Source organism: Cynoglossus semilaevis, chromosome 15 (genome assembly GCF_000523025.1).
Source record: "Cynoglossus semilaevis isolate Cse_v1.0 chromosome 15, Cse_v1.0, whole genome shotgun sequence".
Lineage (NCBI taxonomy): Eukaryota > Metazoa > Chordata > Actinopteri > Pleuronectiformes > Cynoglossidae > Cynoglossus > Cynoglossus semilaevis.
The window spans coordinates 6785798-6812434 of NC_024321.1; the positions used below are offsets into that span (position 1 = coordinate 6785798).

Here is a 26637-nt window from a genome sequence, read left to right on the forward strand (position 1 = left end):
ATTATTATTATTATTATTATTATTATTATTATTATTATTATTATTATTATTATTATTAAAAGTAGATTTTCCACAGTAATTGACATGGACTGTGTCATCCACCATCAAACAGTTCTTGTCCTCCTCAGATCTACAGCCACAGTCAGTCTTGAAAACCAACGTTGACCACGTGACATTTCCGAGCGTTCCAACAAAAAGACATCATACCAAACAAACAATACATCCATGATTTACTTCCCTCTTGTCAATGGCAGTGTAAAAATAGCCCATGATTGGCTCCACTGACAAACCAAAACAAAACACTGCGTCTCCAACGAGACTGCGGTGTCAAGTGCAACCTCGTGTTCATGATGCACGTAGGCAGGAGGTGGACTGGCTCTGGCGCTACAAGGTAAACATCCTCATGTTGCAGAGAGAGGCTCTAATTCTCGCACTCAGGTTCAGACACACACACACAGACTACAGTGTGTGTGTGTAAAAACAGATGGAGCAACAATGAGAAGTAACAAAAACACAATTTAAGTGTGAGACAGTAGAGCAAGGAGAAACATTTATTATTTTTACTTCTCTCACTGAGTGTAAAACAAGGCCGAGGCCCAGGCAGTGGTTTTATTGTTGTTTTTCTTCTATATCAAGAGAAACATTATGTGAATGTCAGGCTGCAGCAGCAGCACATTTATAGTTCTATAAATAGTGAGGAAAATGTAAAGTTTTAATGTTTGTGTTGAGAATATTCAAAGTTAATTCTAAGGAAATGAGCCTTAAAATTGACCATCATTAATATCTCAGTTACATAGTAATTATATTTCTAAAATTGCAAACAAATCAAAATATTATATATCAGACCAAAATGTAATCTTCTACAATAATCTTTGGAAAACTAAATACTAAAATAAAATATTAAAAGTAAATTAAAACTATTTTTTGCTGTTTGATGGACCTGAGCAGGTCAACAGTCGGTGGTCACTGTTGCCCAATTTTTCATGGACTGCAGGCAGCCAGAGAAGTGTTCATGTTCAGACTCAACAGCCCTAAACTGCAGTAGACACCGTCTGGATTTTGGCTTTAAAGAGGCTTTTCTTTTTTCTTTTACGACATTAGGCCTGTCTGTCTTCCTGTTCCTGCTGTCTGCTGTGTGAGGTTAATCAGTGTGATCACTCTCACCTGTGTCTCTGTGATTAGTCTCACTCCTGTCACCTGGTGCCCTGGGTATCTATACCTCTCTCCAGTACTCTTGGTGGGAGCATTGTTTGTTGGTCAGTTTGTGGGCTGTGGTTGTAGTCTGTTGTTTTGGCACTTTGTAAATAAAGCTGCTGTGCCTGAAGAGAGTATCTTTTGTGCTGCGTTTGGGTCCTGCCTGCTTCCTGTCAGGACAACAGGTGACAGTTTAGTTTTTGTTTTTTAGAAAATGCCCCCAAATAGCTTAAGATATTAAGAAAATGTTCATATCTCTTAAGAAAAGACTCCAGTGAATGGTAACAGTACCAACTATTTCAAACATTGACGTATCCTCAGTTGGCAGCACCCAGCTGCTGATAATGTGCAGAAAAATGTATTCATTTTTTTCCAGCATTAAAATACCAACACCATTATCTGGTCCAATGTTCCAGAAAAGTACAAATTGACTGTAAAGTCAGTGCAGTGGGGCACATCAACACATCATGTGGCGTACTTAAATATGCTAACCTGTTGCTGATTCCCTAAAGGGCCATTATGTGCATTATTCATGTGAGCTGCCGTGTTCTTTCAGGCGTACAGAGGCAGTGTGAAACCCTTCGCCAACTTCAACGACAAACAAGACGCCGAGATCCTCCATCGAGCCATGAAAGGAATAGGTCAGTTTTCCAATAATGGATGGTCTGATTGTTGTTTACCCAAACTCCTGCTGCTGTCACCTACTATCCATCCATCCACTCATCATTACCATTATCCTTCCAGGGATACGGAGGGATCTGGAGTCAATCCCAGTTGTAATAGGCAGGGTTATGCTGTGCACTATCACATGTCCAACATATGAAGACAAACATCTACACTCATAGCTGAGAAAAACTTGTTTGGAAAAAAAAAGGAAGAGCAGCATTTTCAGAGAATAATTTATTTTTATATATTATGTAATTTTTTTTTGACAGGAAAAAGTTTCAGCAAGTGTTTATCAATTAAAACTAAGTTTAAAAGAAAATAAAATTTCTCCAACTTGTTGTTCTGCCTTTGTCGGGAAATCAGCTCCACAGTGGTGACACAGCTGTCAGAAAAACAAAGCTGTGTACATTTTTAATGAGTGAAGTCATTTGGGATAAAGGAAATAATTGTGTGTTTTATCCTGTGTGTGCTCTAATTAGTTCACAACAAAGACTTCTTCCAAGTCTAAGTCAAACAAGGCCAGTTATTTCCACAAAATGCTCAGTCAAAAGCATAATAATTAGATACTGTATCACCATTTAAATAAACATATCTAATGACAGCAGAAGCAGATTGTGCACTGGTTAACTATTTGAAATTTGATGTATATCTTGTGGTAAAGTGCTGATGCAGGTAGAAAAAAGAAAATGAGAATTATTTTCAAGCTTTGTCTTAAATTACACACGCATTCCAATATAAGGAGTAGTATAAGAAGTTTCCATCAATTATTCTGGTATTTATGTTTGTTAGCATCAAGCCTGTAGCTCCCCTTTGTTAACAATTCAAAGTTATTCTCTGTGACACTAATGGAAGTCATTGGTGAAATATAAAGAAAATTACTGGAATAAAAATGTGTGAAGAGAAATATCTGGCCCTCTGATGAACACTAAGACATATAAATATATATATAGTGGTCGTATGAATATCAAGTGCAGTTAACAAAAAGCACTTTGTTCATTGAAGCCGTTTTTGCGGCCTTGTTAAGTCCTTTCAGGAGCTATTGATTAAAGATCATTGGTGGTGTGGATCCTGAGCTCCGTTCAAGCATCAGCTCATCATACCGCAGTTTACTGTGAGCTGTCAGGTCTTATTACAATTTATTTGTCTTTTATTAACTTTTCTAACTGAAGAAAAGAACAGGTAAATTAAAAAGGAGATTTTTTTTTTTATCATCTCTGACCGACGATAACGCTGACATCCTCAGGTTTACCTTCACCATTTATCTTTCTGTGTCATTAAATGTTGTTGTTTGATATGTGATACAGGTACGGATGAAGACGCCATCCTCATGGTCCTGGCAGCGCGCAGCAACGATCAACGCCAGAAAATTAAAGCGGCGTACAAAAAGACCCACGGGAAGGTAAGGTGAGCCGACTGGAATCAAACACAGAGCTGATGACAAGGTGCCGTCGCTCTGATGGATGGTTGTAGCTGCAGGAGGATTAAAAAAACAAACAAAAAAAATTAGTTTTTTTTGTTCATTTTCTTTTTAAAAGTAATATACTATGAGTAATTTCTAGTTCATATAAATTCTATATCAAACCTCTGGCAATTTCTGGTAATTTTTGTACTTAATTTTTAAAAAAAATTAAGTTGTAAAGTATTTTAATAATTTTAAAGTATAGTATTTCTTGTTGAATGTGAATCTTTAACCAAAGCTTTTTATAAGCGATGCACCTATCATTTGACCAGTGATCCAAATTAGATGATTATCAGTATGATTGGTTCTGAAAGGCACCAACAGTCGGCACACAAAGTTCTGGTTTTGCAGCTGATCATTTTGCTCAGGCATTCTATGTGGGAGAGCAGGAAAGGAAGCTCCAAGCCAACACGTTGTTAGCTTGGAGGTAGAGTACCTCACAGTGAGACAAGATAACAAGCCTCCAGACACTAGGTGGCAGCAACTCATACACCGCTTTGTACGGATAAAAATATACACGTTATCAGGTTCTCAATAGTGTTTCAATTTGCGGCGGTGTGGGTCAGTGGTGGGGGTCGGGGTGAAAACATTTCTGTCCCCTAGGGGGGCATGACAGGAAATAATTGATGGAATAACTGCAGGAAAAAACATAATTATTAATTATGATTATTATTAATTAAGATCCAACTTTAAGCTAGTGGTTTGCTCAAGTATGTTAGAAACATTTTGTTTTTTTTTCAATTTTTGCTAATTTGGAATGTGTTAACCGAACAATAAAATAAAATAAAATGTGCTAACACTTTTTTAACTCGGTGAGGAATTGAGGAATGTCTTGGAAACCATTAGAAGGAACCAGATCGTTCCCAGGTTGATAAGCAACTGAAGTGTGAAACTAGCTTCTCCGAGAGCAGCTGCAGAAGAGAACTGATCCTTAATCACTTTTCCATCAATATTTAAAATACACCGATTACATACACATTGATACATTTCTCACAGGAGTCACAGGTCTAAACATGACGCCTGAGTCTGTCTGCCCTCAGAGTGTTTGCAGTTAGCATTAAGATTCAGATATGTCACCTTCATGTCCTATCAAGCTGCCATGTTATTTTATGGTCACCTGTGGAGTAAAAGCTCCAGGTTAATTTGCTCTCTGTGATGTTTGCTTCAAACAGTGTTTGCTAAATGTAAATTCAGGGCATTTAGAGAAATTCTATCAGAGTAGGTTGGTGAGAATCTGTGTGATTTACCAAAAACCAGCTACGAAATGACCCTATTTGGTTTTATCACCATTTTCAGTGGGGCCATAAAATGTAATGAAACACGTCCTCAAACCAAGTGCACCATCGTCTCAGTGCAGGTGTACGAAAAAGTCAGGAGGGAGAGTGACATATTTACATTTTACATTTCTGCCTTTAGCAGACGCGTTTATCCAAAACAACTTACAAGAGGATAATCAACAATCAAGCTTCATGAAGGAACTCCTGTAAGGACACGGCTCTTTAATAAAGTGGGATCTAAAATCTTTCAGAGTGCGGCAGTGAGTTTTAAGCTCTGGCTTCTGCTGAGAAGGCCGCCCACTGGGAGTCAAACACAGGAATAGATCAGAGAGGTCTCTGATTGCTTTCTGCCTTTCTAATGGTCTGTCAGTTTAATGTGTGTTTACAAGTCTGCATTGCAAAAACCTCTCAAAGGAATGTGATTTGATTTGTGTCTTATCAGACGTGAAAAATGGAAATTGGAAAATGAAAATAGAGGAGAATGGTAATGGTTAGAGTGTGTGATGTCATGAGGTTCTGTTAAGGGTGATATATGGTTAGAGGTATGGTGTTCTTATTGCAGGGCTGTAGGTCTCAACTGACCAAACATTGTAGGTCACAGGGACTCCTCACTGTTTTATTTAAAAATAATAATAATTATAGGTAATAATAGTCCCTTATTTGTCCCTAAATGGGGGAATTTACAAGAGGCACCTTTAGGGATGGAATGATTTCCCTGGGAATCAAATCCAGGACTCTGGTTGCAAGGCAGGTGTGCTAACCACCACACTCTGCAACCACTACACAAATGAACCAGACACACACTATGCCATTTTGAAGTTTGTTCTATAAAAGCATTGTACTAGATAACTCCCAATTAGCCAAACAGGTAATCAATAATCTTTATTGCAAGCTAAATGGTAATGTATGCAAGAATTCTGCTCAATAAATAAAACACTCATGAAAAATGAATAACCCCAGTCATTTTAACATGCAGTCAGGTGAAAATATCAGTCTAATACCTAGCAGTAATGTAATTACTGGATGCCAGCATCTGTTTAGACTTGAGTACTAAAAACATATGGGGTGTTTGAGGACTGTGGGGTAAGGATTGGTTTGCAACCAACCTAAAAGCTGATTGGAAATCTAAAAGAATAAATCTTTCAAAAAATTGTTTCATGATGCTTTAGAACACTCGTTCAAGATAATTTAGGATTTAAATTTGGCAAGGTTTTATTTTGTGTGTGATCTGCTATTTACAGTATATGTAGGGCTTTCAAATAATTAAAAGTTTAAAATTTTTGCTTTGTATTACTCATGATTAATTGCAATTAATCAAGTTGACTAAATATGTTTTGTTTCTTTATATTGCTTGACCAGCAGGCAGTAGGTTGATGTGTGTTTCACAATGGATTTTATTACCGACTAGTCTAAATGATGGCATTATTAATATTTAAAAATGTCAAAAAAATAGCACAAAAATACATTTTAGAGCTGAATATAGTTTTATTGTACTGTGTATATTAACAGTTTCTTTCAAAACTTTACTAAAGCCCTTGTCCTCGACTATATTAATCAGTCTACTGTTCCTCAATCCATTTTTGTGAACACATATTTTAAGCTTCTTCAGATTCTTCAGTGAAATGAAATGAAACCTTTGCAGCGTGTGCAAATAACTGTTGTTTCTTTAATGCAACACAATTGAAAGTGAATTGAAATAACAGTAGCTCCTTAACCACCTGTCCAAAACTTTACAAAGGTCAAAGTTGTGCCAAAGCATGCAGCTAAGCCTCTATTAGAAAATAAATCTGTAATATGCTGATTTATTTAAGTTGATGTTCAGCAAAGTACCATACAGTTAATGTTGTTTGTTTTTTTTGTTTTTTTTTTGTTCTCGTCCTGCAATTAATTCCTCCGCGTACGTGCACAGGACTTGGTCAGTGCACTGAAGTCAGAGCTCAGTGGTCTGCTGGAAAAACTCATCGTGGCACTGATGACCCCAGGCATCCTCTATGATGCCACTCAGCTGCACAAGGCAATTAAGGTAAGTGACGACTGTTTCCTCAGATGGTCCTCTTCACATAAAGAGCAGGTCCCATATCCAGATACGGCAAAGTCAGACATTGCTGCGTGGTGTAGACACAGATGTTCCAACATTAAATGACAGCAAATATTCAAGTGAGCAATTGAAATTCATCTTGAGAGGCTCTTTAAACCTGTCGTAAAGCTTTACCTCTGTTGCAAATAATCTAGCAGGCACACGCATCCTGGCACCACAGCCACATAAATGGATCCTAGCCATTATTCATTCTTAAATCTCTGAGTTTAAATGTTTGCTGTAGCAGGGACCTGTTTAATGTTGATAAGCCATTTGACACATGTCCACATGGTTTATCTATGGAGCAAGACTCCAGACATACTCTGAGCCTGAGAGCCTTTGTTCCACCGGAACTCACTCGGCACTTTCTCTGAAGAGTTTCTCCTGAGTTTTTATAGAAATATTAACTAAATGAGTGTTTACAGATATTTGGCCGTCTGGCCAAAACTCAATAACATAGTCTACAAATAATAATAAATGAAATCTCCAAACTGCTCTACTTAGGAGCACTTAGATTCATTCATCCTACACATTATTATAGTTTTTGTCTTAATGTCCGATGTAACACTTCTCAACACAGACTGTGTTAAAAATGAAAAACAACTGTAATAATCCTTGATTACGCTACAGGGCATGTGTGAGAATAAAGAACCCAAATGTAATTTCCCTCAACAAAGCACCAGACCTTTCAAAATGTACCAAACACAATAACAAAAAATAAAAATACACCAGAGAAAAAACATCTTTTAAGCTATAGTAAAGGGGAAAACGTACCATCATTATTACATATTAACAAAAGCTACAAAGAGCTATGGGGTAATTTAAAAGATAGCTGAAAGTTTGAAGTTAGCTAAAGGCTTACATAACATCTTGTTAGATGTTATGTAAGGTTAGCTAACATCAAAGGGAATGATGCTGTCCCAGGACAAATTTTCTTTTACAACACCTAATATCCAAGTGAGTTTAAATCTGCAAAACATACAAACTGTTTGGGTTTGTGTTCTTTGTCTTTTCCAAGTAGAGCTGAGTTCTTCCTTGTTTTTCAACTTTGTCACTTTTTTTTTCACATGTTCTTTAGCAGCTGTGGCCTCTCATTTTGGATTTTCAAGACATGAAAATAATAACCACAAATGTCACGGTTTAAATTTAATCAACAATGGCGAGGACACAAAGCAATTAGTTTAACAAATAAAAGGTTTAAATAATAAGGGAGAGAAGCTTGTCACAATCAGAGCTGTGTGTGTGTGTCTCTTAAAAAACAGATGCTCTCAAAATGTGTCTCTATAAAAAATTAATTCACAGTTTGAATGAGCACAGAACAGACATTAGGGAATCACTCTGCATAATAATGAAACAAAAAAAATTCTAGAATTTTTCTACGAGGACTGTGTTGTTACATTTAATGGGCTGAACTTAACACAGGAGAGAACCTTGTAAAAACCTATCAAGCAGCTACAGCTCAAGAGTCCTGTATAATGAAAACCATCTGTCTTATAGCGTCCCTTTCTTAAATTAGCTGCTCTTACCTTACATTCCATCTCTGCCACAGATGTATCTGCAGTACAAACTGGGGGTCAATAACAGTTTTCATTGGAGACACCCGGGGGAAGTAAACCAAATCATACGCTCTTTTAATCAATGTAACTGATACAACTATCGCAGTCATAAATGATTTAGTAAATGTTTATTTCACTAAATGTTTGTTTAAACAAGCAAACTAAAATGGTGAAGTCAGAATGTGTGATACTGGATGAATACTGAATGCACAAAAATATTTAAAAAAAAATATATGAAAAAATTAAAAATCCAAATTACCAGTAGTAAACTCTAATGTGGTGGAGAAGTACATGAGGGTGGTGTAGGACAGTTACTGTTGGTACTGTAAGGTAGGGTTAATGGTAGTTACTGTTGGTACTGTAAGGTAGGGTAAATGGTGTAACAGTAACAGTCTCCATTTTATCCCAAATGTAAGGTGCCGGAAAAGTAACATTGTTGGTTCCCAGTGGAGACTGCCCATAAAGGGTACTTGGGTGCTGTCTGCTCACCCTTGTATTTTGGAAATAAACAATAATCACTGATTTTGAGTGTTTTTATCACCATAACATATCATGTAAAGATATAAATCACAATTATTGTTGGGGTTGTTTATGTTTTTGTGTAAGAATGTTACATTTTTAATACTCCTGTTGAATTGCTTCCTCACAGTGCATCGACATACTGCTGTTTGTGTTCAGTTGTATTCGGACAGTTACTGTAAGTGGCTTGATGTGGCACACAATGTTTTTTCTCCAGCTGCCACTGTTGATTCCTATGATAAAAACATTTCAGTTCAGAAGCTACTTCTTGGTGAAGAGAGTGATGTGGACTTTTAACACAGTATGTCGATGCATCACAGACCACAGAAAGTGAAAGGGACAGAGCAGCTCCATTACAGGAATGAACACACCAACCTCTCGATCCTGTGTCTGTTGTTAGTTTCTAGCCAAAACTGTTATCAAATACGATTTGGTGACAAGTAGACACTGATGAACAACACTTGGTTGCTCATTTTCTCTAACTACAGGCAGAAGGATTTACTATTATATATACAGTATATATATAATATATATATACTGTATAAGATTAAAATTGTTTTATTTGATTGCCTATTTGTGCTGTTTCCATCTGTAATTCCTCTCATTTGAATATAACTAACGTTGCTCTAATGACTTTAATATAAATTGCAGCATCACTTCATTCATTACGTGATATTTGCTCATTATGTTTGGCTGGTCTGAAAGGTCGCTCTGGACCATTCTAACTACCTTCGCATATTCACCTCTGCAAATGCAACTGGTAAATCAAAGAAAAGCTGCAGGCTAATTACATTGCATTTATCATTGAACACGCTTAAAAAAAGAAATACTCTTTCAGGGCCTTTTCATAAATTGTATTTTTTTTTCAGAATAAAATATGATGAAGTGACATGGATTTTCTATGAGAAACACTGCCATAGAGAACCCAGGGTGTTTCACTCTATATATTTTCTCTGGCTCCCAGGGCGCTGGAACTAATGACGAAGTGCTGATTGAGATCCTGGCCTCCAGGACTGGAGAGGAGATTAAAGAAATCACCAAAGCTTACAAGAAAGGTGAGTTTCACTCAGCTATGAGAGGAGAGCAGATAAAGGAGGAGCTCATGTTTGTCGCTTTTGTTTTTTGGTAATAAATATTTTTAGTTCTTTAACAAAAAAAAAGATTAGATTAAATCATCTAAAGAGCAGGACAACGTTTTGTTACTCTCAGCCCAGTCCAAAAGGTATTTTTTATATAAAAATGTGCTTTGTTGAAGAACTGATGAGATGTGATATATGCTGAACAGATATAATAATAAATATAAAATATGTAACAGCAACAATTTAAAAAGAAAACTTGGGCTTTTCTCTAGTGTACCTGGTATTGTTGCCTCAGGAATCGGTGCAGCAACAAAGCACTCCATGCCTGTAATGACAGAGTCCTGGCACAAAGCTGTAACCAGCGGTGCTTGTTACGGTCCAACATTGGAGATGTGCCTGCTGCTGTGTCCTGGAACCACAAGGGACAGGACAGACATAAACTGTTGTGTTTTTGTATTGTTAAACCATTGAAATGATCACAGTTATGGTTTGAAAGAGAATGAGTGTCAGTTATCAGTGGACTCCTGCAGTGGTCAAAACAACAAAGTTTTCTAAGACTATTTAAAGGAAATGTTCCATTTTTTTTCACAGCTTTGTGTTGGTAAAACGTAAGACAAGACAATAATAATAATAATAATAATAATAATAATAATAATATTTAAAAAGGGAAACCAAAACAGATGACATCTTTGGACCGTTTTTTACAAATACTATGGTCATCGTGCTTTTATTGATGATAAAGGAAGAAACAATTGTGTTCTTACTGAGGCTGGATAAATTCCCCTGAAGAGTCATTTGACCTGGGAGTACAGGCTGATTAAAACAGCCACAGTATTAACACTGGTTGAAATGCCAAATGTTTTCACCCTTCACACTTCACTACATCATCTTTTATATTGACTTCTAAACAGCAACCATCCTCAAGAGAAGGTAGAAAAAGAACCAACCGAGGGGCAGAGACGAGGCCAGTTTATTTGATCTATGGAGAGGAAAGGCCACGGCATCTCTTACCCCACTAATCAAATCTCTGCTGTCAGGAAACAGAGAACAGGCCACCGGGGTAGAATGCAACCATTAGCGAGTGTTGTGACTGAGACGTGTAAAATAATCTTCTGCTGCTCTGCTCTTCTCGTCTTTCCCCGCAGAGTTTGGCAACAAACTGGAGAAAGATATCTGCGGAGACACCTCCGGTCACTATCAGAGGCTCCTGGTGATCCTGCTGCAGGTACGGACCAGTGCTGCAGGAGAAGGGCTAACGCAGGCGTGGGCAAACTTTTGACTCGCGGGCTACCATATGTCCAAAAATCTGACAGCGGGGCTGGGACAGGAGCAGATAGATGGAGCGCTAATGTGAACTAAGATAAATGACATGTAGAAGTCATGCATGAAGGCTAAGATGCTAAGATGCTCTTAGCCTTCTCTACGACCATCTATAAAGAAAACATGGGCATTGCAGGGAAGATGCAGAAGTATAATTGCGATACAAACGTGCAAGTTTGGACAAAGTTGAACCGGCCGCATCCAGTCTGTGGACCTTAGTTTGGCCATGCCTAGGCTAACGTTTCCTTCATGACTTCTGAGAAACCTGTGGTGACACCATTACAAAGTCGTGAAGTTTAGGTGTGAGCTGCGCAACAGGAGGGAGAGGAGGGAGAGGAGGGAGGGCAGAGAGGCCAGAAATGGAGCTAGACACTTGAGTTGCCTTCCATAATGGGTTTTTGCTTCACAGAAACTAAAGTAATGCTCGTGGTGCTTGGATACTTGTTGGGTAATTGAATCTTCAGGGAGGAGAGAGAGGCTCCGTCTTCATCCTCGCTCACATGTTTTGCTTTCTCTTTGTCCAACTGTTTGTCCGTCAGGGATCCAGGGAGGAGGAAATAGATGAGAGCAAGATCGAGAAGGACGCTAAGGTATGAGGCAGAAACACAAACGCAAACACTGTGGAAATTCAAGTGCCGAGTGCTCTAGTCTAGTCTGGGCCAGGTCCTCATCAGCTCAGCCTGAGTCACCAGGCATCACTCACGCTGGCAACAATCTCAGAAATGATTCAAGTAGAACTACAGAAAAAAAGACACAATTCCTGTTTGTTGAATCTATGTTTTGTGAACACTGTCGGTGATTTCGTCATTGACGTGCAGACGGTGAACACTCGTTACTATGCATCTGTTAGATACATTTTTAATCAGGCTGTACTACAGCCCTGTAGCAAATTTTGAATATTCCTAATGAGCTTTAATAAGATTGGAGTTGCACCTGCAGAAATGAGAAGACAAGCAATAATAAGCACTAAAATATATTACTAGTTTTCAACATCTCTGCACCGAGAGATAGTAAACAAAATATGAATCATGTTCACAGGCTGGTTCAGGGGGCAGACTGTTTTCTAACAGACTTTGAATCTCAACTTTTCAACCTGTGTTTTTGAAAGTGTACTTTGCAAATGTCAGTCCTTTTAACAAAATACAACAAAAAGTCTTTTGTGTTCATCTTGAAATTTCAAATTCAATATTAATCCAGCTTCAAGGACAAAAACACTGATGACTTCACATCAATAGTTGCGGCTGTTACAAATGAATAAAAAAAAAGCTGTTTCAATAAATGAAATAGTCTTTGTCTGAATTTGATCCTAATGACATCAGGCTAGGATAATAGCTTTATCTAAAATGTCACTTCATTGGACAGTTGGTCGTATTTGTGAGCTGCTCTTTAAACCACGGTTAAGCAAAAGGCCAAGGAAGCTTCAACCTCTTCTGTGGACAGAATATACTCATTCTTTAAAGAACAGGGACAATATTCTGGGATCTAACAAAAGTGCAACTGTAAGACTTGCTGCTCGACTCTGATTTGATTCACTGGTGGCAGCTCTGCAGCAGTGTTAAAATAATCTGTGAACAAAAAAACCAAACATTAAAAATATCAGTATTTCTGTTCATGATTAGACTCTTCTTAGGTTCTGTCAGTGCATTGTGAACTCCAGTGATCTGACGACAAAGCAAAACACACGGAATGAAAACCCAAAAATTATCCTCGACACTGAAGGAAAAAAAATAATCACGATACAACGCTGCGCGTCAGGATCTGTTACGTCTTTTGTGAAATGAAACATCTGTGCTGTTTAGCCTGTCACGTCAACACAAGGTTACTGTGTGTGTGTGTTTGTTGGCTGTGTAACTGAACGAGTGTCAAACTGCCGTAACAGGACCTGTACGCTGCTGGGGAGGGAAAGTTTGGCACGGACGAGGAAAAATTCATCACCATTCTTGGCAACAGGAGCGTAGAACATCTGCGGAGAGGTGAGTTTCTCTGTGTGATGTTATTAGAACGTTGTGGTTGTTTTCACACAGCTGCTGTGGAGAAAAATGTCATTTATATGACGTTTTAAATGTAGCTTTTGTTTAATAACATTTTAAACTACCTTGGGATAAAGACTGCTTTTTTTGTTGTTGACTTTTCAGCATGTGTAAATGTGTTAATTACAAGTTATGTATAAATAGGTAAATTTTAAAGAGCTCTCAGAAATGATATCAATAAAATAATATAAAAGGTATTTTCTTACGGAAGTCAATAAAAAATTTAATTCTAATAATTAATTATTTATACATAAAAAACTAACATCAGCAGCTGGCATTTTTATATTTCTACTTTTCTTCTACCACACAGTAGCAATAGTAATACATTTACTGCTTTAATATTCCATAACCTCCATGTTTCAACATACATTTTTAAAAAGTGTATAAACAATTATATCTAGTTGCCATACAGTTTTAGAATTACAAAGAAAAATATTAAAATAAAAAAATATTATATATTAAAACGTAACATCTGTCACTGTAAGGTTTTCATAAAAGTTTGAATATAATTTTTATATTAATAATGTATTTTTTGTTTTAATTCCATTAGAAAGAGTTGTGTTACTGCACATCCATAAATAAACTATAGCTAAAATAAGAACGTCAGGTTACAAAGGGAGAGGCCAAACCTGTAGACTTGAAGTCACCATGACTAAAGAAGAAGAAGCTGGGATCACCGGCGTGTGTAGAGTTCATGAAAGCGTCATGAAGCACAGCCTCAACGACAATCTCCAGGGTCAGACTTTCTCACTGTGCAACCTTGGCACAGAGAACATTGACCCCTTGGTTGAAAGCTACAGGCTGAACTCACTGAAAAATTAAAGTGGCGAAAACACCTGAGACCTGACAGGTGAAATGAAAATCAGATGAGAACACGGGCCCTGAAGTGGGAGTCAGTTACAACAAGACCTCGTGAACAAACAGCGTGACGGATCCTATTGTGACGCAGATGGATTTTGCACACCATGGTCTTTGAGAACTGGATTAGGAAAACAGTACTGGGCCTGAGTGTGATAGACACTGTACGAGCTACACACCTGTATTTAGCATTTATATAAAATTTCATTTTAATATTAATAACAACGACAATAATAACAACAACAATAATTATTATATTTTTATATAAAATTGGCTAACAAGCTTTACAAATTGTATAATCAACCGAAAACGTTGTGACCCTCAAAGTATGCGCGTCCATGGAGGTCATATTTACTATGTTTTAATTAAGTATTCATTTCATTTTTAATTAATAAAACACAAAACAACAACTTTTTGAATCCCAAGGAGGAACCAAACCATCATGCGACCATGTTTTTGTTTTTTCTTCTCTTCAGTTTTCGATGCCTACAGGAAGCTGTGTGGCTCTGACATCGAAGAGAGCGTCAAAGGAGAGACCACTGGGAATCTAGAAAATCTGCTGCTCGCCGTAGGTAAGACATGACAGGGTTGAGGAGACCAAAAAGTATTTATTTTTCATGATGATGAAATACAGCAGAAACCATATCAGTCATCACGTCATACCATATTGATATAACAGTGATTAATCTTGTGGTTTTTTGTCCTTTGCAGTCAAATGTGTCAAGAGTGTCCCAGGATATTTCGCTGAAGGCCTGTATAAGTCTATGAGGGTTGGTGTCTTTATTGTAATCATTATATCACATTTTTTACATTTATTTATATTACCCTGTCCACCGGAGTCACAATTTAAACAACAGTCACTCCACCACAACTGGGTCAATAAAGAAAAAGATCAGAAATTATCTAATCAAATGTAGCTTCAGTGACCTGGAAAAAAAAGTAGTATTACAGATATAAATTCATAATTATGAGATAAAATGTTAATTCTATGAAGGAAAAGCAACAATCATAAAATAATGATGTTTGAATGTAAAAGAAGGATACAGGGTTAGTGTAGTATTTTACTGTGATCAAAAGTTGGTGTACTAAAAAAGTACATTTTTATCTTAATTTTAACCACAAAGTTGGACATAGCTATGTGTTTTAAGGCAAATGAGTGTATTTTTAGTCATTTTTGAGAAACTTTTATTTTGGCAGATTTGTTCAGGAACTCATTGGTATAGTATTTTACTGTGATCAAAAGTTGACGTACCAGAAAAGTATACTTTTTCTAAATTTTAACCACAAAAATGGACATAGCTAAGTATTTTAAGGCAAATTAGGGCCTTTTTTAATCATTGTTGAGACACTTTTATTTTTGAAGACTTCTCGAATTATTAGTATCGGATTTTACTGTGATCAAAAGTTGGCGTACCAAAAAACACACACATACTGACACACACAGACACACACACACACACACATACTCACAAATACTAAAACTAAACCAACAAAATGTTTTATTTTTGGTTTCTTTTGGCTCCGTCAAAGTTAAGTTGAGGAAACACATGAATCTCATTCAACACAGTGTTCTGCCAGCAGAGTTTTCTGAGTGTGGGTTCTTCACAGAACAGTTGAACTTCTCCTACAGATCTCCCAGCTACTTCTCTCTCATGTCTGTTATCATTAGTACAATAAATAGACAACACAATAAATAGACACTGAATAGATAGCAATTGGTTTTGATGACGAGCCAGGAAGAGTTTAACATCTTAAAGTGTTGGAGATGTCCTTAAATAAGACATTATTCACAATATGTGCAGTAAACTGTTTACTACCAGGAGGACAAAAATAATTAATCTAATATAATTTAACATACACATTATTATTATTGATTATTATTATCTGAACCATTGCCAGGATCCTAAAAAAAAGTTGACATAACAATAGTCCTCTTTTGCATAATAGGCTGATTTTGCATGCCATTTTGAAGCCTGTTCAACTTCAAAGGGATGCATTTAATTGGATGCACAGAATCTCTGAGCTGAGTTGTGAAAGGGGAAGTCGTGGCTGGGTTAGACAGACAGGTGACTCTCAGGAGTCTTTGCTGATGGTAAACCCGGTTTATATTAACATATATTTTTACTATATGTTTTTAAAAGATAAAGGCATTAGGGCCAAATAAAGTGGTCAAAAGTGTAGATAAATTATTGACACAATGGTGTTTTGTTGCAGCCTAAATGTTGAAAAACAGCGTTGGTCTTCAGACTCACAGATACTCACACATATGGTCAGTTAAAAGTCTCCAATTAACCTAATCCCCAATCTGCACGTTTTTGGCCTGTGAAAGAAACGCAGAGAGAAACCCAGAAAAACAACAAAATATAAACACTTCAGAGATGGAAACTTAAACTAATGAGGATTCAAACACTGTCTGTGAGGCAGCAGAGCAAACCACTACACTCCCTGTGTGGCCAAATAGATCAAATTAATTGTCACGATAAAGTCCAAACAATAAGGTATTGTTAACAGAAAATTCTGTTTGCCTGATAACTGCCAACTTTTATTCAACACCGTGTTTGACTTTGATTATGTAAACTAAAAAAAATGAAGAATGTAAAAAACATGGAGTCAGGAGTTGGATTAAAAACAGCACCTGATATTAACTTGAACTGCTGCTGCATTTGCTTTTGTGTTTAGCGAGCTGGGACTGACGACGACGCTCGGATCAGGATCATGTCAGGATCATGGTGTCCAGGAGTGAGGTGGACATGCTGGACATCAAAGAGTGTTTCAAGAAGATGTACGGACAGTCTCTGTACACCACCATACAGGTGACGGGCACTCTCTTACACACACACACAAACACCAAAAGATACAGAGTTACATTTAACAAAGGCTAAACAAGTTATTATAAAAAATAACAAACATAAATGAATGAAACAAAACAAAAATAAATGAATATTAAATTATATTAAAATAGAGCAAGAAATAATAGCCAATAACCCAGAAATATGTCAAGTTCGCCAACACAATAGCCAAAAGGAAGATAGAAATATGCCAGAAAAGACTGAAAAAAAGAAGAAAGAAGTAGTAGGGTCTTCGTTGTGTGACATTTTAGCACTTCATAGAATCTTTGAGATGGCAGCAGAATAAATAAGAGTCTTCGGCTAAAGGGGAAAGCTAAAAGTGTTTCAATAAATAACTACAAGTAAGTCAAGAGAGACTTACAAGGTTAGAAAATAACATTGAACTTAACGCTGTGGGAAACCATTAAAGTGGCTGGCCTCATAAAACCTGTGCATGCACCAAAATGTGTCTGTGAACCAGACCTTGGACACATACGTGGCCCACGCAATATGTCCTCAACGCTTGACTTCCAGTGTGGCCACATAATCCTACAGTAAGATATGATGTAATCCCCAAACGGCCACATTTCCCTTTCTCTATGTCACCATTGTTCACGCGCCGCAGGTCTCCACAGCCCTGCGCGGCACTGCTTATACTGCTGATGGTCCATTCATGTGAGTGCACTGATGGAGTGGAACGCAGTGATTTACTTTAAATGCCAAGTTCTGCGTGATGAGACTTCTGTGCTTTTCACATGGGCTCATTTGAATGTCTCCATTCTCCTGGGACCAGATGTTCCTGGAAAGACGACTTATGATCCTTCAGCAGAACATCCCCAAAGACAAATACTGAATAGATAAATAAGACATTCAGGATTCAAGACAATTTCAAATTAATGTGGTGAAATACACTAATGAATCAGGATTAATGTTTGCTGCTATCAGTTTCAATTTTTTTCTGTAAGTTTTGTCTTTCATTTTCTGTATATATTCAAATTACATAATCCCAAACAATTAAGAGCTACCCCCCAAAAATAACAGCAGCTGCATTGATAGGTCACAAAGAACAAAAATACAAAATCAAACATCTGGCACTCGGACCTATGATGGCACCTTTTTTATTTATTTATTTATTTTAGCATTCATCCGTTTTGAAATACACAGAAGGCAATATTTCATTTAAAATACGTGGCCTAGTTTAACTTATATTTTCCATTCTGTGTGAGCCAATATTTTTGTGTGCTATGTACAGTATATCAAAGCAGACTTCAGCATTGTTCTTGATATACTTAAGTACGTTTTGTGATATATAAATTCAGATATTTATTTTAGGGTTTCACTTATTATTTTTGGCTTTGGTTTTCCCTGTATTTGATGCTAATGTTTAGCATTTCAAAGGCTAGTTTTAAATATTGCAGCTATCATACCATTTGGTTTGTTACCTTACCAAGTCGTCAGGAACTAAGAGGGTGAAAAAAGGCTTCTGGATCACTGTTGCCAAAAGATTGCAAAAATTAATTTTGCATTTTTAACAATGACAGAAAATGAAACTACTGAGTACGTTATCATGACAGTCAGTCAGCTGAAACCAACAATAACGCTCTTGTAATTCTCTATCACACCTGGAACGATCTGATTAATGTGCGTATCAGTCTAAGTCTCCTGGCAGAAAACATTTTAGACCAGTCATTTCACAGTTCTAAATATTCTGATATTCCTGTCACTTGTCTGCATTCTTCTCTGCACTCTGTCATTGTGTTCTTCTAGTCCTCTGTGTTACTGTTCAGAATGAAATTATGAACAGTGTCTGGGTCGTGATTCAGTTCAGAGCCTGACAAAAAGAGAGTGGCTTTTAAAATGACACGTCTCTAAATGGCACTTTTGTAGTCTGTATTTTTCAAAAGCTATAAATTCTTTCAAAAAAGTATCAACGCGATTGTTGGTTTCACCAAAACAAATATACAGAAAATAAAGCCATGTCCAGTAGTGCGAGGCATTTTACTTAGTTGCCCTTAATTAAAAATAAATCGGCATACTACTTTAAAAACACATTTATAAAACATTTTACGAGTACCAATATTGTTTTCTGGCGTACCACTAGAGGAAGCACAACTATCCGCCATGGTCACATTCACTATACGGGAGAAAAGAAACTTAAATTTATAAAACATTATCAAAATATACATGTTAACTATAGATACATAGATAGATAGATGAATAGATACAGTAGATAGACAGACAGACATTTTCACACAAAAAAATTTTTTTTTTGTGTTCAGTAATATATATATATATATATATATATATATATATATATATAATTGGTGTCAAGAAACTAATAACCTTCTTAATGCTGTGTGTGTTTTGTGCAGGAGGACACCGAGGGAGACTACCAGAAGGCTTTGCTCTACCTCTGTGGAGGGAATGATTAATGTGGTGTGATGGTGTTGCTGAGCAGCAGTGAATGATGAGGCGCTGCCAGACACAGCTACGTGTGAGATGAGTTTATATTCCTCTTATTTCTGAGTAGAAATTGAATTAGTTGAATTAGTTGTCCATGATTTTGACTTATTTACTGCTCGAACAGTTGACGGAGTAAAGTATTGAAGCCACCAGCAGAAGACTCTGTGTGAAGCTGTCATTTATTCCGTCATTGTTCTTCAAATGCTGTAGAGTAATTTACAACTGGATTTTGATTGCCACAGCCTACTGGTCAGCCACAATACTGCATCCTAAACTGCATTTCCGGTTAAAATACGGTGCTCTACACATTCTAGTATATACTGACAGTTTCATGAAGAATGATTTTGTTTCGCTTGGTTCTTTAAATATTAACAAAAATGTGCAAGAAAGGTAAGGAACCACATGTGAGAAATGTTTGGCCTATTTTGATCAATAGTTGTATAAAAAAAATTCTTTAGATGCTATTTAAAAACTTTATTCACATGCAGTAGTATTAGGCCCTGATACCTTGTTGTAGTACACTTATCGTGTCTTAAATGCAGCCCAGAAAAAAACAATGTACAAATTATGAAACCCTATGAGCCCTCTCGCTGTCATTAATTACAAATTAGTTGCTGATCCCGTACTTAACGGCAGTCCAACTGTCAGTGATTAATAAATCAAATCAAACCAAAAAAGTCACTCGAAGTTCTTTAACTGCTAGGTCCTTCGATGGGAGACGATCCCATGTTGTTGGAGTTTAGAACACAAGGGGGCAGCAAAGATAGTTTTTACAGTAATGACACGACTTTATAATTTTACTAGCTGATAACATTTTGAAAAACTGCGGAAAATACATAAAAAACAAACAAACAAAAAATATGGCTTATTGTATATGGTTTCTTTTTATATGACAAACTATTAATTGAAATTAATTAAAAATTGCAATTTTGTGCTACAGTTTAGGTGGCTTGAACTTAATTACATAGCAAATCCAACTTGTGTGTTACAATATATGTTTAAAACTCATCTTAGTATTACAGTGCATTCGTTTAACATAATAGATACATAATATTAATAACACAAGCTCCAGCATTTCAGCTCTATAGTGCCCAGTAATGCTGTTCTCCAAAGATATATATCAAAATAATGACATTTTACCGTAATAGCCTTAGAGCTTAATATTCAGATTAATAGATCCCGATAATCATCAAATGGTTTCTACATGACACATCCTGTCAGAAACTACGCCTTTTCTTGGTGGGACATCATGTTTGAAACAAAAACACCTGATGGCTCAGGATGTTTGAAATGTTTTCATATGTTGGCATGTTTCAACGGCTCCATCTGGAGACATGAATACCCTACAGAACTCACCTCACAAGGACAAATTACAGTGATAAACCCTTCACTCTTTAGTTAGACGGAACCCCAACTCCCCAAGGCCTTAGACTGAGAAACTATATAATTTAGTTAGAAATGTACTAAATGTGTAAATCTGCTTTTAACATAGTGTCCACTTCATCCACAGAGTGACTGTGGAGACTTTCAAAATAGACAAATACAGATATTTATAATCTGCAGCGATGTCAGATATTAACAATATGCAGATATATGTTATGCAGATATTCTTCAAACACTTAATTTCAGACATCAATCAAAAGTGAAATAGGCCTGGTAGTATTTATTTGTTTATCTGAAGAAACCACTGTGTTGTGTTGCTGGAATCAGCACTCTCTATACAATTCCCTGATTATTAAAATAGATTAATAAAATAAGCTGTAAGGCTGCTATCTAGTGACTTTCACTTTAATATACAGCCGTTTATCCCCAAAAGTATTTTTAGAACAAACACCATTTGACGAAATCAGGCATTGAGTACATATATTAAATATTTATGCTAATATCAGCCAATAATATCGGCTGGCTGATATTATCGAACATCCCTAATAATCTCAAAAGGGACTACAAGCTTAACTTGTGTCACTTCTTGAGTTTCTCTGATATTTTAATGACAAACCATTAAGACATGGCTCAGAATGGCATTTTTACTGATAAATGTAACAACTTCCATCCCTACACTACTCCCAACACCTCAACCGCCTCGGCCTCTGCACAATGATCAGTACATGATGTGAATGTTTGGCTTGCTGAGTTTGTTAATCAATATAAGTATGACTCAGTGCTTACGTGGCTGAGAGCTGATACCTGACGGTAATAAATCACTTGCTGTGCAGTAAACAAGCCTGCAGTACCAGGGAGAAAAATGAAGAAATGATCTTTTCATCTCAGTGATTTCTCTTGACTGTAATTTCTAACACTGACTAAATGACAAGTTATAAATATTTAGATCTGAAGGAGATATTATGTACTCTTATTGCTCAAAAGTAGAAGATATCAAAAGTCAAATATCATTGATGCTTTGTTTAAAAGTTACTCATTAATTGTAAATGAACATCTTGTTGTCAATGGCTCTGTGGTAAGGTTTCTTATTATTATTTATTATTATTATTCCTATTGATGGTTTCTGTATGACAGTTGAAAATCATTGTATTTTAACATCTAATAAGTTTAAACAGGACCAATGAACACAGAAACTTATACAATCTTAAAAATCAAACTCAATGCTGCCTGTCACCTTTTTATTGAAAACACAAGGCAAAACATGTATACATGCAGCAACTGCATGAAATCCAATTAGGCTTGTGAACAAAAAATGTACAAAAATGTATCCTACAGACGCAATATTTTTTATTAGTTTATATACCGTTAAATACATGGAGTTATCCAAAGTTTCTTTAATAAACATTTATTTAAAGCTAATAAATTTGTAGTCTTTGAAGTATGCTGTATTTGAAGTAAAGTACCTTTTCAAGTTTGAGAGTTTGTAGAATGTCAAAATATCACCAAAACTAAAGCTATAGTATTACTATCACGAAAAAATGCAAAAAAAAAAAAAAAAACAAAGTCCCAGAAATATGTTTAAATGCAAGTCTATGCCCCAAAATATGCTGCCAAGTGAATAATTTGTGCTAAAGACTTCAAAATCTAACAAATCTGAACATGTCAAAATATCACCTCTTGAAATCTTGGCCTAAAAATGTAATAGTAAGGGAGAATTGTGATTCGGAAAATGAGGAACATGTTTTGCTAGCAACAGAGAAGTTTTGATGACTAAGCAAATGTTTTCTCCATAAACCTAAATAGACATTATAGTGTATTATAAGTGTATTTTTCTCAAAAACAATTCAAACATTTCTTTATGTGGAATACTAACTGCATTGATATTGACACTCAACGCTGTCATGTATGCAGTGTGACAGGAGAAAGCACTGGTACGTGTCTTGCATCATACAAAATAAAACGTTATAGAAAATCATCTTTCCATGTGTAAAACGTAATTTAACTATATTGAGCAAGATGAGAACTTCATTCTTGGACATTTGGAAAGTAGTATAAAATGCAAAATTACTAGTCAATTAAAGTAAAGTAAATTACTAGCTTTCTTATTATGTTTTATTTTACTAAAATGCATGTTTTTATTACAAAAATCATTACTGCCATGGTGCACTAATGATTTCATGAGAAATTTTTCCCCAAAGTCCTGCTTAGTCACAATAGAATCAGAGGATATTTTTTCTCATTCCAACCTAACAATAGAATATTTGTATATTTTTGTTCATTTCTATCAGCTTTTCTGTAATCTACATAGAGCTGTTTGTGGCACAATCACTGGACCTCACACAAACAAAGCCATTCATATGGAATGTTTGATCCAAATCTCTTTATAATCACTCATACAAGAGGTGTGTTGGACCAAGGCCCACTTTTTTAGCCAATCAGGAACAACGGAAATTCAGGCCACTGAACAATCTGTCCTGTACTGCAGGGATTCCTGTAGGAATACTGTGGAACAGACAGGAGATGATATACAGTAAAGACAACACCTCATATGAAAGTTAGCTGAAATGAATCAAAGCCGACAGAAGAAAAGTCGGTCCTTGTCATTGATTACTTCCTTTTATTGATCAAAATGACTTAACATACAAAGTTAACCTTATCGTCTATTTTCCTCATTGTTCTTCGTGCAGGCGGCTATGTATAAAGTACTGAATCCATTTAGCCCACTTTAGAAGACTTTTGGGAGAATTCCTCTCTATCGGTAACGTTAAGTAGAACCACGGAGGAAGCCGTGTTACCGGAAGTCGAATCATGCCACCACTTGCCGCAACAAAATCTTATAGCGCCCTGAAGACACTAGTTCTTTATAAAATGCATCTATATAAAATACGAGCAGGATGTTTTGCGACAAACTTTTTGCTGTAAGTTTAACGTAACTCGTTCTTAATTATGAAGTTGAGATTGTGTAGAGCCCAGACGTCTAAGCGGAATTCAATTTCTGAAGGACTTTTTGTGGTTCAACTTACCTACCACACCTACCACACTGTAATCATGAAAAGGGAACAGCATGACTTAGTTGACTTACTTATGTAGTGCAATCATTGTGTAACTTAAGCTGTATTTGATGTGTTGTAAACCTTCCAATAAAAGGAACTTGTCTGACCATTTTGTGCTTTCATTTCCAGATATTTGAGCAAATAATGAAGAATATGGATGGAGTTTCTCGTTGCATTTTAGGGTGTGCATTGTCAAAGTCAAAGGTTATATTAGTTTAAAAAAAACTTTTTTTTTAGTTATGTAAAAAACTAAGTAGTAAAAAGTAAGTTTAAAAACAAACCTAATACTTCCACAATGAACAGATCAACAACAGTGTTTTTAATCTTAATTTTGAAATGTTCATATAAAATACTTTTTGGAGTTTTAAACACAATATTCACTTGGCAGCATGTTTCAAGGCATTTTAGGGACTTTTTAATTTAATTTTGTATTTTTTCGTGATGTAAGGCTATAGTAAGGCATGTTTTTGGTGATATTATGAAATATTCATATAAAATACTTTTTGGACTTTTAAACACAAAATAATCACTTGGCAGCATGTTTTAGGACCTATTCTTGCATTTTAAGCCATTTCTGTGTGTTTTTATTTTTTTGCATTTTGTCACGATGGTAAGGCTATAGTAAGGCATGTTTTGGGTGATATTTTGAAATATTCAGATGAAATACTTTTTGGAGTTTTTAGCAAAACTTATTATATTGGCAGCATGTTTTGGGGCATAAACTTGCATTTCAAGTCAGTTCTGGGACTTTTTATTTTTATAGATTTTTTTTCACGATGGTAAGGCTATAGTAAGGCATGTTTTGGGTGATTTTTGAAATATTCATATAAAATACTTTTTGGACTTTTAAGCACAAAATAATTACTTGGCAGCATGTTTTAGGACGTAGTCTTGTATTTTAAGGCATTTTGGGACTTTTTATTTTTATGGATGTTGTCCATAAAAAAGGCATGTTTTTGTAAGGCATGTTTTGGGTGCATATGAATTTTTTCACTTACTATAGCCTTACCATCGTGACAAAATCCATAAAAATAAAAAATCCCCAAAATGCACTAAAATGCAAGATTAGGTCCTAAAACATGCTGCCAAGTGAATATTTTGTGTTTAAAACTCCAAAAAGTATTTTATATGAATATTTCAAAAATCACCCAAAACATGTTGCATGACACATGTCAGACTCAAAGTTCAGATAAATACATTTAACTGGGAAAACAGTTCAGGACATGATAGTTAAAATTTTGCAAGGTTTAACAAGACACCAAGTTTACAGTGATCTTCTGTGGTCCATATATGTCCTGTAAGTCTGGCACAATAATAATTTAATGATCCAATAAATGAAAGCAACAATGTTGTTCATGAAACTAAAGTCCTTTGGAAAAATAAGAACATGTAAGTGCAGCTTTCAGAACCAAAACAGTTTTGACATCTCATTAATAGTCAGGGATTTTAACCTGCTACAGTTTAAATGACATGGCATGTCCCTCAAAAATATGTATGATAAACTTTGTTTTTACTGTTGCTCAGTGGCCAGGAGGCCGCGATGATGGGTCAGCTGCTAGAGTGTGGTCCTCTGGCTGCTATCGTGGATGCTGTCAGCTGGCAGGATTATCAGGGAGGAATCATTCAGCATCACTGTTCCAGCCAGCACTCCAACCATGCTGTTCTCATCGTGGGATATGACACCACAGGTACATTCTGCCATCACACTGGAGTCAGACAGAATTTAGGAACAGAAGTGTTTCATAGTACATACGTATATACTCTATATTACTTGCTTAGCAACAGTTTAAACAGGTCAGGCTTTATTTAGGTCAAAATTTTCAACCCCAGGGTCTGTGGAAGTAATTAAAAATGAAGCCACACTGCAAAATGTAAAGGTTAAAAAACACATTTACCTTGATCAGCCTTCATCAGAACTTGCAGCTGCAGCAAAGAAAAAATCTCCTCCACTAGAATTGAAAGGAAACACAAAATGAATGATAGCTAAACATTTTATTTATTTTTTGCAGCACTTTCAGTAGAAATATACAGTAAATGCCTTGAGCTTGTCATGAAAAAACTCTGTTTGCTTCGACCACGGTGCATTAAGAGGAGTGAACTCCTTTCTTCCCCATTATTGAAGATAGATGAAAAGATATTACTTTGATATTTGAGACAATATTAAGGAGATAGAGGAGGCCACCGGTTGCATATGAATGGTATATTGGATTAATGACATGAGCATCTTTAAGGCATCATTAACTTTGGTGTTTCTGGTATTTTTCAGCCAACTTTTAGTCTTTCGGTCATAAGATATTGCAGCAGCTATAGCTAATTTATTTGCTTTGGCGTTTTGCTAACAATTGGTATTTTCAGGACTTTTACTGTTTTGTTTTGTGGCATTTGTTTTGCCATAATTTTTAGTTATCTTTATTTTATTTTTTTTGCCTTTTCCCTTTGTTTCTTGACCTAAATAACATTGTATTATTCGTCTGAACTCAATTTGCATACATATCAGGTGGTGGTATCCAGAGGATCCGTTCCAGCTTTACTGCCAATCATACGGTGAACCATACAGACGTGATTGTCTGAAACAGAAAAAAGAGAAAATGAGTCAAATGTGCTGGATGTTTGTAGACAAAGATTTAATTTCATATGTGTTGAAAACTGCAGTATTTCACCCACATCTCCATTTGGTCATTGGAGCATCCATATCCATGAGTAATGTGAGCAGCTGGAAGGGAACCTGGAATCTTGGCTCCTCCCTGAAACCAAGGCGATGAGAGATTTTTATTGTGATGATTTATTTTTAGTAATTCCCATTGGTTTTGAGTATTCTTGGTATTTCTACTAAAATAATAAATAAATAAACAAAACATTTTAGATTCAATGATTT

General features: G+C 36.1%; 1 protein-coding gene across 1 annotated transcript in view; it reads left to right on the top strand.

Moving 5' to 3' along the window:
- The window catches only part of anxa5a (annexin A5a), a 21987-nt gene extending 1767 nt beyond the window's left edge, over positions 1-20220 (top strand). Inside the window, 12 exon segments of the mRNA XM_008326664.3 lie at positions 1751-1835; positions 3165-3259; positions 6506-6619; positions 9713-9803; positions 10973-11052; positions 11687-11737; positions 13027-13120; positions 14512-14607; positions 14747-14805; positions 16715-16744; positions 16747-16848; positions 19236-20220. Coding sequence (XP_008324886.2) covers positions 1751-1835; positions 3165-3259; positions 6506-6619; positions 9713-9803; positions 10973-11052; positions 11687-11737; positions 13027-13120; positions 14512-14607; positions 14747-14805; positions 16715-16744; positions 16747-16848; positions 19236-19295 — 957 coding nt within the window. The 3' untranslated portion in view covers positions 19296-20220.
- The last annotated feature ends 6417 nt before the right edge of the window (positions 20221-26637 follow it).